Source organism: Poecilia reticulata, linkage group LG12, assembly GCF_000633615.1.
Source record: "Poecilia reticulata strain Guanapo linkage group LG12, Guppy_female_1.0+MT, whole genome shotgun sequence".
Lineage (NCBI taxonomy): Eukaryota > Metazoa > Chordata > Actinopteri > Cyprinodontiformes > Poeciliidae > Poecilia > Poecilia reticulata.
In genome coordinates, this window is record NC_024342.1 from 13,865,935 (window position 1) to 13,880,262 (window position 14,328).

The 14,328-nt window shown below is 38.8% G+C and overlaps 1 protein-coding gene across 1 annotated transcript in view; it reads left to right on the top strand.

The window, feature by feature from the left end:
• bcr (BCR activator of RhoGEF and GTPase) overlaps positions 1-14,328 on the top strand; it is a 74,839-nt gene that overhangs the window by 42,026 nt on the left and 18,485 nt on the right. Inside the window, exons 2-8 of the mRNA XM_008423957.2 lie at positions 931-1,115; positions 6,652-6,756; positions 7,109-7,294; positions 11,928-12,035; positions 13,087-13,144; positions 13,245-13,297; positions 13,421-13,561. Coding sequence (XP_008422179.1) covers positions 931-1,115; positions 6,652-6,756; positions 7,109-7,294; positions 11,928-12,035; positions 13,087-13,144; positions 13,245-13,297; positions 13,421-13,561 — 836 coding nt within the window. The remainder of the gene's footprint in view (positions 1-930; positions 1,116-6,651; positions 6,757-7,108; positions 7,295-11,927; positions 12,036-13,086; positions 13,145-13,244; positions 13,298-13,420; positions 13,562-14,328) is intronic.

Below are 14,328 nucleotides of genomic sequence, written 5' to 3' on the forward strand. Positions count from 1 at the left end.
AAAGTTCTTCACTATCTCTTTAGAGTTCTTTCTTTCTGTCTTTCTTTTATCTGTCCCACATCCTGCACTGATCTGCTGAACAAACAGCTCACCGGTCTTTGTTTCTTGTTCTGACTCCATTTAAAGTGAATCATATATTGCTGTATAAGTTAACGTCCATTGTTCAAATTTAAGTAAAGTTTTCAAATCAATAATACATTTTAATGATGCACCCTGTAATCTATTTTTTTTTAAAACCTTTAAGCAGTTTTCTGTTTTTTTTCTCAGGTGTTTCCTTTTGATGGTTTATGGAGTATGAACAAGAGAAATTAATTTTATGTGCCCCAGTTTCCTGAGCTACTCTAATTAGAGTTGGAAATTAACTCTACCAGACTTGGCAACCTTCTGAGAGCACGAAGCCAATCAGTAAATGCAATGCACAACTCCCTGTCTTTGTCTCAATGCACTGCCGTGCAGAAAACCTCAAATAGTGAGCATAAATTGTGAATTGTAGGTCAAGGATGCTTTGATGTCTGTAGTAAAAGTGAAGGATTTTATGCAGATTTTGGTTTTTGCACAGGCTATGCATTAACGGCATTTAAGTGATAGTTTTTATGTCTTGGTAAGCAAATTTTAACCATGATGCCATTGCATGAACAAGTCCGCAGTTTGACTTTACCATCTATCCATCAATCACTCCAGCCGTCCCTTTCCATATTTAAAGCCTGATGACTGTAGAAATATCTGCTGTGCATTCAATGTGAACTTTAGTATTTATACTTTAAGAAATTGCTAAAAATATACCGAGAACTCTGGAAGCCTGAGTCAGGAAAATTAAAGATTTGGATGCCTCGCTAGCCCACAAGCATCTGCATGTCCGAAATACCGTAGCATCAATTTCAAAAACCTTTTAGAGGTCTTAAATTGCTGTTTGGCTTTTGTCCTTAACAGATGGCCATTTCACTGGAACTCCTCCAACGTACGGTTACGACGCAGACCGAGCAGAGGAGCAGCGGCGGCACCATGACATCCTGCCGTACATTGACGATTCGCCATCATCCTCGCCGCACCTCAGTTCCAAGAGCCGCAGCAGCCGGGATACGCTCTCCTCAGGATCACTGGAGTCCTCCAAGTCGGTCAGTGTGCCATCGTGTCTTCTCATCGGTATCAGCTGACACTTTCTTTGAATTTTCCTGCAAAAGCAAGCTAAAGCCAGGGGTTAAGAATACACAAATATGTTTGAAAAGGGCGAATATTTTTCACCTTCCAACTTTTCATCAGCTGAAGGGCCTATCGCTTTAAATTAAAGCGTTTCTATAAAACATGTTTTTCCACCCTGACACCCAAGAAAGAAACAAATTAGCCTTCAGAGGCTGACTGCTTCTGGGAGAGTATTTGGCAGAATTATTCCTCATCCCCATAACTTTACAACCATCTATATATCCTTCTTCCATATCTCTTCCTTCTGCCTTTCTGCATTTGTAAAAATAGATCCAGCGATATTTAACGTCTGAAGATGACATATACACCAGTGAGCTGTTTTTCTTAGTTTTTTGTGACGAAAGTAAAAATGGAAGGGTGCCACAGTTTAAAGCAATAGGTTAAAATGGCTTCTGAGCGGTGAAATCTTTGTGTTGGTTGTCATGACGATCTTTTAGCTCATAACCTTTCAATCTTTAATACACCTGGGGAGCGTTCACAAGTCACAAGAAGAGTGTAATGAATAGGTTACATCTGACAATAAATAGTGGTCGCTGCCTTAATTGTTTGACCTGGGAACTTAGGATTCAGATTTAAGTCGTCCAAAAACATATACAATTATGGCAGCATAAGTAAACTCTCTTCAATTGTACCACTGCACCTAATGGGATGTTGTTTTTTAAAATATTTATATTAGGTAGATATTTAACTACAAACTCATATCTAATACTAGTCCTCTACTCCTTCTGCTAAAACGTAAGTATATTCAAAATAACAGAGTTGTTTTTTTCCCCCATATTCTCATATAATAGTAACTCTGATAGTTTTTTCCTTCCCTAAAGTTATGCTGAAACTGACAGAGGTGCAGCAACGTCACATTTTTATAGGGGAATTACACAGGTTGTAAATTCAAGAAAACATTCTAGTGTAGATGTGATCACATGGTAGCAAAGGTGTACTATGTAAGCAGTACCATGATGATTACATTCCCTCTAGGATCCCAGAAACATTATGTTTGGTTTTAATTGATTACAAAAGGGGCATTACTAAGGTTATATACTATAATTCTTCAAAGTAAATTTGCACAAGACATCAATAGGTGATGAATATACTGTTGCTGCACAAGCGGTTGCACTATGCTCAAATCCATGTATTATTTAATGGATTTCTCCGCTACCTAATCACATAACTTATTTGCTAGTGTGTCAGAGGAATGTTTTCAGTTTCTTTCGCCGCAGTTTTAGCTCCAAAGCAGTTCTCCTCTGAAAGTCAGTCAAATATATGACACAACACTTAAACAATCCTCCCTTAACAAATTCCCAGCACAGTCAAACAGACTTTCATGGGCTGCCAGAGCAACTATGGCTTTTTATTTGCCCTTTGAAAAGTCCTCCGCAAACATCGCCCCTGTCTCAGCCTTTAATTTATGTATCAGAGCGCAGACAGGCTCAATTTGGCCCAGTGTGAGCTGACGGTTTTATGATGTCACTGTGGTGACTCACCATCAGAGATGATTTGATTTTTGTCAGTGGCTCCTTTTTTCTTTCCTCCTATTGTGACTTTTCCTCTCGTTTGAAAGTAAGAGGAGAATAGGGGTAACTGATCATGAAGACAGTTATATTGCTGCTAGAGTTGCAGAAGCGTAAATCAAGGACGGCTTTCTTCCTCAAACTATAAAGCAGATTTATTTATTTATTTTTAGCTTTAAAGTTTGACTACCAGAACTGCAACATCATAAAGCCTCTTAAATTTCACTGTTGTTGCTTCTCATGTAATACTGTTGGTGAGGTCATGCCCCTGCTTGCTTTGGCTACATGAAACATTGACATAATAACCATAAGAAATCAAATCTTTCTAGAGAATCTGGAATTGTTCATATTTCTTACTGAGGTGCAACACGGGATATTTTGGACGTAGCCAAGCAGACATGAACATAGGAGGGAATCACAACAGGAGTTTAAAAAAAGGAATGGCACAAATTGTTTGTGAGCAATTTGTAAAATAAAAATAAAAGTGTTAATAAAATTAATATAGGATTACTATTTATTGTTGTCTTCTCAATCTTGTTAAAACTCTGTTACGGAGCTGCCTTTTCTTTTTTTTTACTGATCTGACTGATTCTTCTACAAACCTCAGTCACCCACAAACAAGTCAGAAGCGATTCAGATCATGAGAGCTTCTTGTTTAGGTGTGTAGCTCCAGTGCAGCGCAGCACGCAGATGCCTCTTTAAGCTGGTCCCAAAGACGGGCTCATTACTTGCCAGCATAATGAATAAAAGATGGAATGTCTGGGCAGACAGATGACAGAACATACAAGACGTATGTTCTGTCATCTGAATGGATGAAATAATGCTTAACCTGTGTCTTTTTTTTTCTGGCGTAACCTTTTTCTCCATGTTTGCTAGGCCTTTAATGCTACTTCATAAGCATTGAGGGTGATAACACATTTTTACTCATTGTCACAGCTACTTTTTTTTTTTTTGTTTTGTTTTTTTTAGGTCTTCATTATGAGATGCATTAGAGTAATAAATCCATTACATTTTATTTTAGCAACACCTAAGTTAAAAGATAGCCCAGAAATTTTTTTTTAAAAATGTATTTGTGTACATACTTTCTTTATATGTGTATTTTAGTGCCTATACATAATGAGCAATGGGAACATAGAATGCAGCTCAGAACTCTAAACAATGTTATACATAATGCAGGAGCTGTCAAAATCCATCGTCGGACTGCTTTCATGAAAGGGGGTGTAAGAGAATAATAGAAAGAAATAAGACGGGAAAAGATCACACTATTGAAGCATAAAACCTTTAAAGATGAGGCTTTGTTACATGGCCTAAAAAAAGTATTCGCTCTCTTTTTATAGGCCATTTTATCTTTTTTATCACTTTTAAAATTCAGTCATGATCAATACAATGTGGCTTTTTTTTTTTTTTTTTACAAAAATAAAAAATCTAAACAAAAAATGAATACTTTTTGCAGGCACTGTACAAGAAGAGGAACAGACTGTTTCATTGTTTTTTAAGTGTGTAGTTTGTGCTTTAAAAACTTAATCACAACTGTTAGAAAATAAATCCATTTTCACTTTTAAATAAAATGTTAAATTGTTAAATATATGTATTTATTCGTGTGTATTTGTGGACGTTGCGATATGTGTAATGTTTCCAAGTTAATGATGACTGTTCTGCAGATTGTTGGAAATAATAAAGAGTCAGTCACGAGCTTCCTCTTTATGTTGTCTTTGGACAAATATGCATAGTGTGTTTTTATGTTTGTAGGGTTAGTAATTCAGGAAAAGGAAAGAAAAAGCTAGACGTAAAAGACGTTTCAGAATTAAGTGATAGTCCAGGGGTTCCTAGGCTGAACATGAGCTTACCAGATCACATCACAAGCCTTGCGAAACTTTTGAACCATATCACTGATTTCTCTGCAGTACAAATCACAGATGTTATTGTTGGAGCCACGTGCGCTCCACTGGATTTCTTGTAGTTCATTGTATGGAGAATGATAGAAGCATATCTGTACTATCTAAATCAAAATTAAAAAGGTGTAATTATGAATGTCTAGCTCTAGTCAAGTAGTATTTTTTTTTTTACAAAAATCATAGTGATGCGACTGTTGCAGGAGTTGCAACATCACAAAGTGTATTCAGTCATGCATTTATACTGCAGGTTAACAACCTTGACGCGGTCTATAATAATCCCAGAGGGTTTCATCATCTACTCAGACCTTAACTGTTCCCTGAAATCTGCAACAGCGTCTACTTATGCAGTGGCCATGGAAACCAGTTTCAAACCCATTTGCCCCATCATTTTAATAAATGCATGTACGCCCACAGACTTCGAAGCTCTCCCCGTAAGTGTGCACAAAAACAGTGTAGAAGGCATGGTGCGACTATTGTACCCTATAATGTAAAGCAACAATAAGTACAGCTATTCTTATAAATTCTTATTAAAAGTACTGAAAAGATTAGCTTTTTTTTTATTTTTTATTTTTTTTTAGATATTATTATTATTATAATGAGAAATACTGACATGCCTTACAGCCTGAATATGCTAATGCACAAAACTGATTTAAATGTCATTTTCATACAATTTTTTTAAATCATTTTGCATCTATAGCATATAAACTGTGAAACTGTATTGCCAAATATATCTGCAACCATTAAAATATTAATTTCAGTTGTGTCAAGCACTTCCTAGCACCAAGTCATGCTATCTGCTTCCATTTACGTTTGTGAAAGAATGGGATCTCGGCAGCTTAATAAATTCCACTGTAGTGCCATGACAAGATGCAATGGCTTCAGCTGCTAATTTTCCTTACTACTAAATGTTCGATAGTAAAGTGTTGGCAGAGGCTGAGGTTTCATTAGCCTCGGCTAAGAGGTTGCTAGCTTTCTGCGGATGCAGTAGCTGCAGATCTTCAAACTTCAAATGGACTTCAGATTAACAAGAGAGTTAATACGTTTTATACAATGGATCTCCATCATTAAGTTCAACCTGACTGACCTGAAAAGAGTCTTGACTTCAACCTGACAGAACATCTTCTGGGTGACAAGACAGGCCTTCTTGTCCAACATCAGTGTCTAACCTCACAAATGTGCTTATAACCATGAAGCATTTATCTTTATGGATTAGGAATTTGACGTCGGTCAAAATCAGGTGACGATAGATCTGCGAATACATTTGGCAATATATTGCATATGCGCCACTGAGCTAGTTTCACTATCTATTGTTGCAGGCACGAGTTCCATCTCTATTACACCTGAAATATGTTTGCTGCTCCCTTTAAAAATATTGTTTTTAAAGTTTTCTCTTATTATTTTGATCCATCTCTGCCGGCTTATTTTATTACTTCCTATTGTTTCTCCTCATTTCTCCTCTTCATCATTACCTACAGAGCTGAAATCCCCCCACTTCCAGACTGGAGCTTGTGTCTTTCTTCTGCATGCACATATTTAGGCCCCAACCTTTTTTCTGCCATGGGAGAAACCCTGTCTGTTTGAGTTATTTCAGAGTTTGTGGTTAAACAAGACAGCCCGAGGAGTTTCTCTGTTGTTCTGTTTTCTCTCATGTCTGTGCTCCTCAGTGAGCTTTGACTCAGCTGAGGGGAATGGTGGAATGGCAAAGCAGCCTCGGATGTTTCTCTCTCTCTCTCTTTTTTTATTTTTAAGGATGTTTTTGTTTCATTGAGCATTCCTGCAGCTCCTCCATGGTTAGCCAGTAACTATAGACACTCAAAGTCTTATTCATCACCCTTTCACCATAATTGATGAATGAATTTTAGTTTATCAGTCGGGACATTTGAGGGTTGATTTAGATTTTTTGGTAAAAAAAAAGTATGAAAGCAGGGTTTCATACAATTTGGACCATATGCCATGTATTTAGGTTGTCAGGAGGCAAAACATTATTCAATTGCTTTAGAGTTGTTGCATTTTCTTTTAAGCTTTAGACATGTTTATGTTCTTCGCAGACGGAGTGTGACCTTGAAAAGGGTTTGGAGATGAGAAAGTGGGTCCTGTCTGGGATCTTGGCCACAGAAGAAGCATACCTCAGCCACCTAGAGGCTCTTTTACTGGTGAGTGAAACTGCATTGCACAACATCATTGTCTCCTTAAGTAAAACTCCAGGTCACACCTTCTGAAACCAGCGACAGTTGTCATTTTTCACTCTCCTGATGTTGCCAACTTTCATTTCAGTTGTTTCGATTTCAGCGCTTCAGACATTTCAGCAAGTTTCTGCGAACCAGTGATAAATTCAATGTGTTTTAATTGGATAATTGGATTTTTCTCCTTCTCAATATGTTTCAAGGAGACTCTTTGATTCCAGTCCAGGGATAAGGAATCAAAAATTGACCTTTGAGTAGCTGGTTATATTCATCTCTGTTGCTCTTTGTTAAATCAACTGAACTGAATTTCTGTTTGTCTCAGCCAATGAAACCACTGAAGGCAGCTGCTACAACGTCCCAGCCTGTTCTCACAGTGGCCCAGATTGAAACCATCTTCTTCAAAGTGCCTGAGCTCTACGAAATCCACAAGGAGTTTTACGACGGACTTTTGCCCCGCGTCCAGCAGTGGAGCCACCACCAGAGGGTCGGAGACCTCTTCCAGAAACTGGTGAATGCAGTCTGAATTCCTATCAAGGGAAAATTAAAGGCTTGGTCTGTTTGTGGTTGTAGACTGTGTGCCGCTATGACAGCAGCTGAGTCCCTGGGTGTAGCTGCGTGACGTTACCCCTAATCAAAGTGACAACATTGGGCAGCCAGAAAGGTTGACAGCAGTGGAAAAGGACATTCGGGGTTCCACAGTGACATTTATGTTGCCTGGACGCCCTCCCACAGCAAACCAACAGAGCCGCGGCGGCTTTACTTACTGTAACATCTCATCAAACAGAAGGATGTCAGAAGCAGGACCTGCCAGTTAAATTTGATAAATCGGCAATAAAAGCAGATTTGATTTTTCTAGCGATCTTCCTCTCCGTCGTGCTTTCAAATTTGCACAAATTAAATCTGGATTGCTTTTCCTTCCCCTTTTCCGCCCAAACAGCTGCTCACTCTCTCTTTCTCTGTCCTGCAGCAGTTTCTTCCAAGGATGTCAGGGCCAAATGTACAGTACAGTGGTTCTGTTTAATCATTTTCACAGCGGGTCAATTAACTCACAATGAATCATTTGTTAATACTCTGAGAACTACAGCTCCTCTCCCACTGATCTCTTTCCCCCGCCTCCCTGCACTGGTTTATACTCTGACGTGCTCATGCACACAGAGGGGGGCACAGGCCTGCCTCACAATGCCCCCTTTCTGCCTCAGGCAGCTGAGGCCATCACAACGCTGTGTGCTTTTTGTCTTCAAGAAGCTGCTATAAATAGGAGCTGCCTTCACCACACACACGCACACACACACACACACACACACACACGCACACACGCAATCTTATTAATGCGTCTCTTAAGCTGCCTTTGGGCTTTGGGTGAGAAATTTTAATTGAATTTGTATTATTTTCTAATAGATAGGCACTTGGAAGAAATTAAAATAAATACATTTTCTTTTGCATATTTATTTTCTCTTTTTGGTTGCTTCTAAATCGGACACATTTATTTTCAGTATACTCATTTACTGTCTGCTCTGATGGTAAAGGATTACACAATCATTACATTTGCTGGTTGAGAATGGTTCGCATTTTAGCCTGCGTTAAGCATGCGCTATTGTTATTTCGGTTTTATGGGTCCCAGACTGGAAGAACTCTAGTTTTTAACATACAGATCTGGTTTAGATTCGATGCAATGAACCTTCTATGTTTTTCATTTGAAGGATTCAAATAGGATGGCAGCAATCACAAACTATGCTTTGAAGAACCTGTGTTTAGTCTTACTTTGACAGATCTGATTGGTAGAGATTATGAAAAAAGAAGAAAAAAGAAAAAAAGCTGGTTCAGATGTCAAAATAACACAATGCATTTGTCCTTTACCACACTGGCAAATTAGAAACCAACATCAGCTTTGTGTTGGTTCATGGTTTATGATTTGAGCAACCTATAGATAGTGTAAAAAGATATATGAATACCATGATGTAAGTTCTTTTAAGTTCAAAAAGAGCAAGAATTACAGTCATATAGTAATGGATATCACAGTTATTATATTATTGTTATTGAACAATGAACAATGTCAACTTTTCTGACATGCTTGAAAACGAAGCAAATACTTGCTTTACACAGTCAAACTGTTTCTATCTTATTCCCTTTTCCGTAAAACCGAAATAATAGACCGATAATGAAAATTAAAGGGAGCAAAGGAGGTGATGTGCGCGTCCTCGTGGGGGTGCGGACGTCCGTGAAAGGATGGGAGCCAACAAGCCAAGTAGATTTTCAGGCTGCTGGAACTCTGATAGAGCTGTCTCACCATGACTCTTAAATCTGCAAAAGCTTGGGAGTCATGAGACATCAGAACGAGGAAGATGAGAGAGGGGATGAAAAGAGGAAAAGGCAGAGCGTCGCTGACAGGCTACGAGAGTGAAGTGTCGGGGAGAATCGTTTGAAGGCTGAAAATAGGGCAAATTCACAGTTGTGATCCTGATCCTCCCAAACACAAGCCTCGGAGATGGGAATCTGTTAAACTAGTGTTGAATTTGTTTTATTAAAGATGAGTAAAAGAAGATGAAGCTTTTCTGTTTAAACTGTGGCTGCGACGCGCTTTCAGTGTCAAGTTTGCTGTTGGCTGTTAGCTTGACTAAATCCCTGATATCTCTTGGACAAGTCTCGTCATCAACTTTAAAATGTCTCTTGATCTCTGGATCAAACTTACAGTACGTGTCTCAGCTGCTACATAGACTTCACCAATCTCCACTATTATTGCCACTTCTGGTAAAAAATACACAATTGTTAGTCATTTTACTCCCTTGCTAATTGACATCTTTGTGTTCTTGGTTGTTTTGTACCTTAAGAAACAGAATCATCCGTAATGCGATGCTCAGGAGGGTCATTTTTCCCCCCCAAATTGGGCTCATAAAATTTGGAACAGGATTAGCCGTAATATTTCAACAGTCAAAATAAATGACCTCTCTACGAGTATAAGACTTTTTAGTTAATTTCCAATAAATAAAATTATACATTACTTATAATTTATCTGCCTAAATCATGATGACACCTAACTACAAGGGAAAAAGAAAACTTGAAGTAGTTGGGTATGAAATCTTTTGTTTAGTGGGAATAAATGGAACAAATCATCAACAAATTTGACCCAGAAACATCCTGAAACCTTCATTTTTGTTCTGACTATGTAGACTTGGTGACTTCCTTAGTTACCACTCTGTGGTTCTCTGCTCGTAAAAGTTTGTGGTTATTTTTCAACATCCATCAATGTTACTAAAATTACATGCTCTCCTGTCTTTCTCATTTCCAGTAGGATTGAAAACCAGTTTTCCATCAGATCCGAGGGAGAAGGCATTATCCTCTACTAATAGGAAGTTAATCACCACTGCATTTAACCACTATTGTTTTAAATGTTGTGTACTTTTTAATGGGAACAGTGTTATTTCACTTAGGCCTACAGCTACAACTAGTTGACATGCTACATGCTAGCAAGGAAGGACAGCTTGCTAGTAGATTTGATTATGCCCCCTTTAATAATAAGCAAGATGAAGGTGTTATAGCCTCAATAGAGCCAGAAGCGTTAGCTTGTATTTTGCTACATTTAGCTGTAGCTGTAATTGAAACATATCTGTTCCTGTCTAGATGAAACAGTGCTTTCTCTCACCAGAAAATGTTTACAAGACATTTGAGCAATTTACAAGCCAAGGCTAAATTCAGCCATTTTCATGTAATGCCACTTGGCTGTTTTCCTAATGTTGTTTTCTGCAATAAATTACACAGCTGCTCTAACAAATTGCAAATCCCAAGCTGAGAAATCCAAACACCTAAGCGTGTTTCTTCCATCTCTCAAAACCATTTTCTGCCCCGACTCTATGGCTACACTCCATAAGCCTTCACGCTGTCGTATGGAGATGTGGTTGTGAGATATTTGGGCGGCCCGCTCCCTCTTCAGTGAAACTGTCACGCTCCGAATTGCCCCTGCAGTAGTGCAGATTGTGTTGCCTGGGGAAAGATTATGAAAGCAGCACCTTCCTCCTTCTTGCTGCTTTACGGCGCAACAGCATTTTTGCTAAACAGCGTTTTAAATCTGTTTCAACTTGGACACAATAAACAGCTTTCAGTTTTGTGGCGTATAGCTTGAAAGTTGTACAGTTGCAGTAAAAGAGTGCGTGAACTCATTGCAGATATAAATTTGAAATTTATTTTTCTGCTGTGTTCTTTTTTTTCCCCAGAGTTTAAAAGTTGTAGGATATTGAAAAACAAGAATTTGGTGCACAACTTTTAATTTATTTTCAGTAATTCATTGCATTTTTTTTTTTTACTTCTAAATGCTGAAAGAGCAAAATCTCTAGTTCCATACATTAAAATGCTAAAACACTAATCTCAGTTTTGAATAGCTATTTTTAGATAAACTTACTTTTCAATAATTCTTTGACAAAAGGTTGTGAAACACTCTTCATGTTAATTATCTAACCTCTTATTCCTAATCATTGGACAAAATGAAGATAAATACAGTACATCTTTAAGATTCATACCTGAAATGTGCATGAAAGGCAATTTGAAATGCTTCCCCCTGAGATCAGGTTTACAAATAAAATTTCCTGTTCAGCATGTTCAGATGGGAAGTGCTTACATGTGTGATAAGCATTGTAAAGGTGGGGGTGGCCGCACGGGGGGTCGATCTTGACAGCTCACACAGCGCCCACCTCCGCTCCACTGTACGCTTTCCTCTCTCAGCTTTTGTTCTGAAGAATTGATCGTCCTTTTGTTCTCCGCTGAGATGAATCTCAGCTCTGGCAGACGGCGTTTGCTGGAATTTAATTTCGTCATCAAGCTTCCTAAATGTGCTATCATAGCCTCTGTTACAGCAGTCATTAATTATTCCACTCGACACAGAACAGGTCTCACTAGTTGCTATAGCAGCAAGCGTCAAGGACCACTGTAGTAAAAATGGGGTTGTTTTTGATCCGTCTGTCTTCTTTGCTGGTTGCTTTGTTCGATTATGCATTTCACAGTCTTCAGATTCTACTTGCCAAGAAATTACTTTGATTATGTATGTTGCTATTTCAGTTTGGCTCTTTTAAAAAAACATATTTTAAAAATGTACAGAATTTTTTTTCTTTCCCTTTTTATTTTAAAAAGGTAACTTTTCCTCTCCTTCTCAGGCCAGCCAGCTCGGAGTGTATCGGGCATTCCTGGACAACTATGAGCTTGCTGTAGAGACAGCGGAGAAGTGCTGCCAGGCCAACTCGCAGTTTGCTGAAATCTCTGAGGTGAGACTGACCACATAAAATAGGCAGGTAGTGCTTAGTTAAGTGGTCATCCAAGATGTAACCGATCTGGAATTCTTTTCCCTCTTGGAGCATCAAGAAAATCCTTTGGCCCGCTTGTTTGGTCTGGACCAAAACCAGACCAAAAGTGCGGTTTGCGTTCACATTGTACTTTTTTTGCAAACAGACTGTAATTTGTAAACAAAGCCGCACACGTGACAATCATTGCTCCCATTGGACAGAAATGACTGGCCCTCAACAGAGCACTGAACTGGGAAGCAAACAAACGTGGAAGTCCTGTGTGATGCATTCATGTTGTTAGAACTGCAAGGCCAGTTTCTACGTGAAAGCAGCCATTCAATATGGATTTCGCAATGTGATAACAGTGTCCGTGTGCAAAGTGAATGAGACGAAATGCTCCGTTGTTCCCTGTTTAGAAAATATTTCCGTGCTGCTCCACTTAATCAAGTTCTGACAAAACTAACGGAAAACCTCTCTTGATTCATAAACTGAGGGCTTCACTTTATTGTTATACAGTTTGACTGTTTCAGCTGCTCTTTGCACAGTTCTGTCTGAGCAGCATGCATAGTGATTCACATGACACAAAGGAACAAACGGCCAATGTAGTTTCTTTTTTCTTTTTGACCACAGTGCTACTCATAATTGGAAGAATGTATAACTGTGACTGCAGAGCAGTCTGGTGACCATTTGATTCATTACTTCTCCCTTTCCCCGCAACCCATAAGGATCTTTCTAGTACATAATTCTTTATCTATGTTTCATGAGGGCCTGCCAGTCAGCATTTAGGCGGGCCTCTACATGCTGTACATTAAATTTATCATGGAAGACTTATGAATGGTCTTAGTAATGATGCATAACTCTGAGCCATGATAGTGGGGCAAAAAAAAAAATCTGCTGATGGTTGAATAATTAATCTGGAAGTGAATGAAGTTTATGTAATATAACTTTACTGTGTTTTTGTGCTGTTAATCTACTCAGTGTTGTTTGTGCCAACTTAATTTGAGATTAGTTTTTTTTTTTTTAATCCAAATAGAACCTGAAGGTGAGGAGCCCTAAAGACTGTAAGGATACAGCCAAGAACTCCCTGGAGGGTCAGTCATATTAAAATTACTTTAAATTATAAATCTGTCTTGTTATATAATGCATGCAGAATAAAAATGTCACTATATTTTTGTCTAATTTTACTTCTAGCTTTACTGTATAAACCTGTGGACCGGGTGACGCGCAGCACTTTGGTGTTACATGTAAGCAAAATGACTGGAAACATACTTTATCGAAGTCACAGCTGTCTATATATTAGACACTGGGAATTGAAATAATTTTTTTTTTTTTGTTGTTTGATACATTATTCTGTCATTTGCTCAAAGGACTTGCTCAAACACACACCCACCAGCCACCCGGACCACGCGCTCCTGCAGGACGCCCTGCGGATCTCCCAGAACTTTCTGTCCAGCATCAACGAGGAGACGACGTCAAGGCGCCAGTCTCTAGCTGGGAAGAAGGGAGAGGTGAGTGTTCGGAATGCAAAGCAGTGAACTAGTACTGCTGTTTTTATCCAAAGAAACGAGCTTGGAAGGCAATAGGGAGCCGACTGTCCTGCCCAGGGATCCTTTGTCTCATGTTCTTGCAAAGTTGAAGCACAAAACAGGAACCTGACTATTAAACTGAGGCTCCTCTGCCATCTTTGCTGCTCCAAATCCTCCAAATAGTTTATAAGGGCTCGGGAAAGGCAGTTTCTTACTCAACCTCTGTGATTTGAGAGTCATTCTGTTCTCATCGAATGTCTTCCTTCATCATTTGAGCATATTGTTCAAGATGAATGGTTTCTTTGATCCAAGATTGTACCACTTTCATGTTGTCTGCTCGCCCTCAGTGTAAATGACTCATTCAAAACAGTTGTTTTCCCTTGTGCTGCAAAGTTTTAACTAGAACTTCTGTTTGTGGGCATGAATCACTGAGGGAGGATTTCAGAAATGTTTTCTGGTCTGTCGAGGGACTAACACTGCAGGATTGTGTCTGTTTTCATTCTGGTACCGCCTGCAGACATGATGATCACAGAAACCCGGGATGTACAGATTTCTCTGTCTTCTCTAAACCTTTTCATGCACTTTTCTCTATTGTATGAAATCTCCAAATTGATTACATTTTGCCTTCTTTCTGGATTTGGATTTGCTGTTTTATCAATCAACTCAATTATTTGTTGCATTTGACCGGGTACTCTTGATGGGTCTAAATAATATTTACAGTGTTTGTTCCCTTTCCTTTAACGATTTTT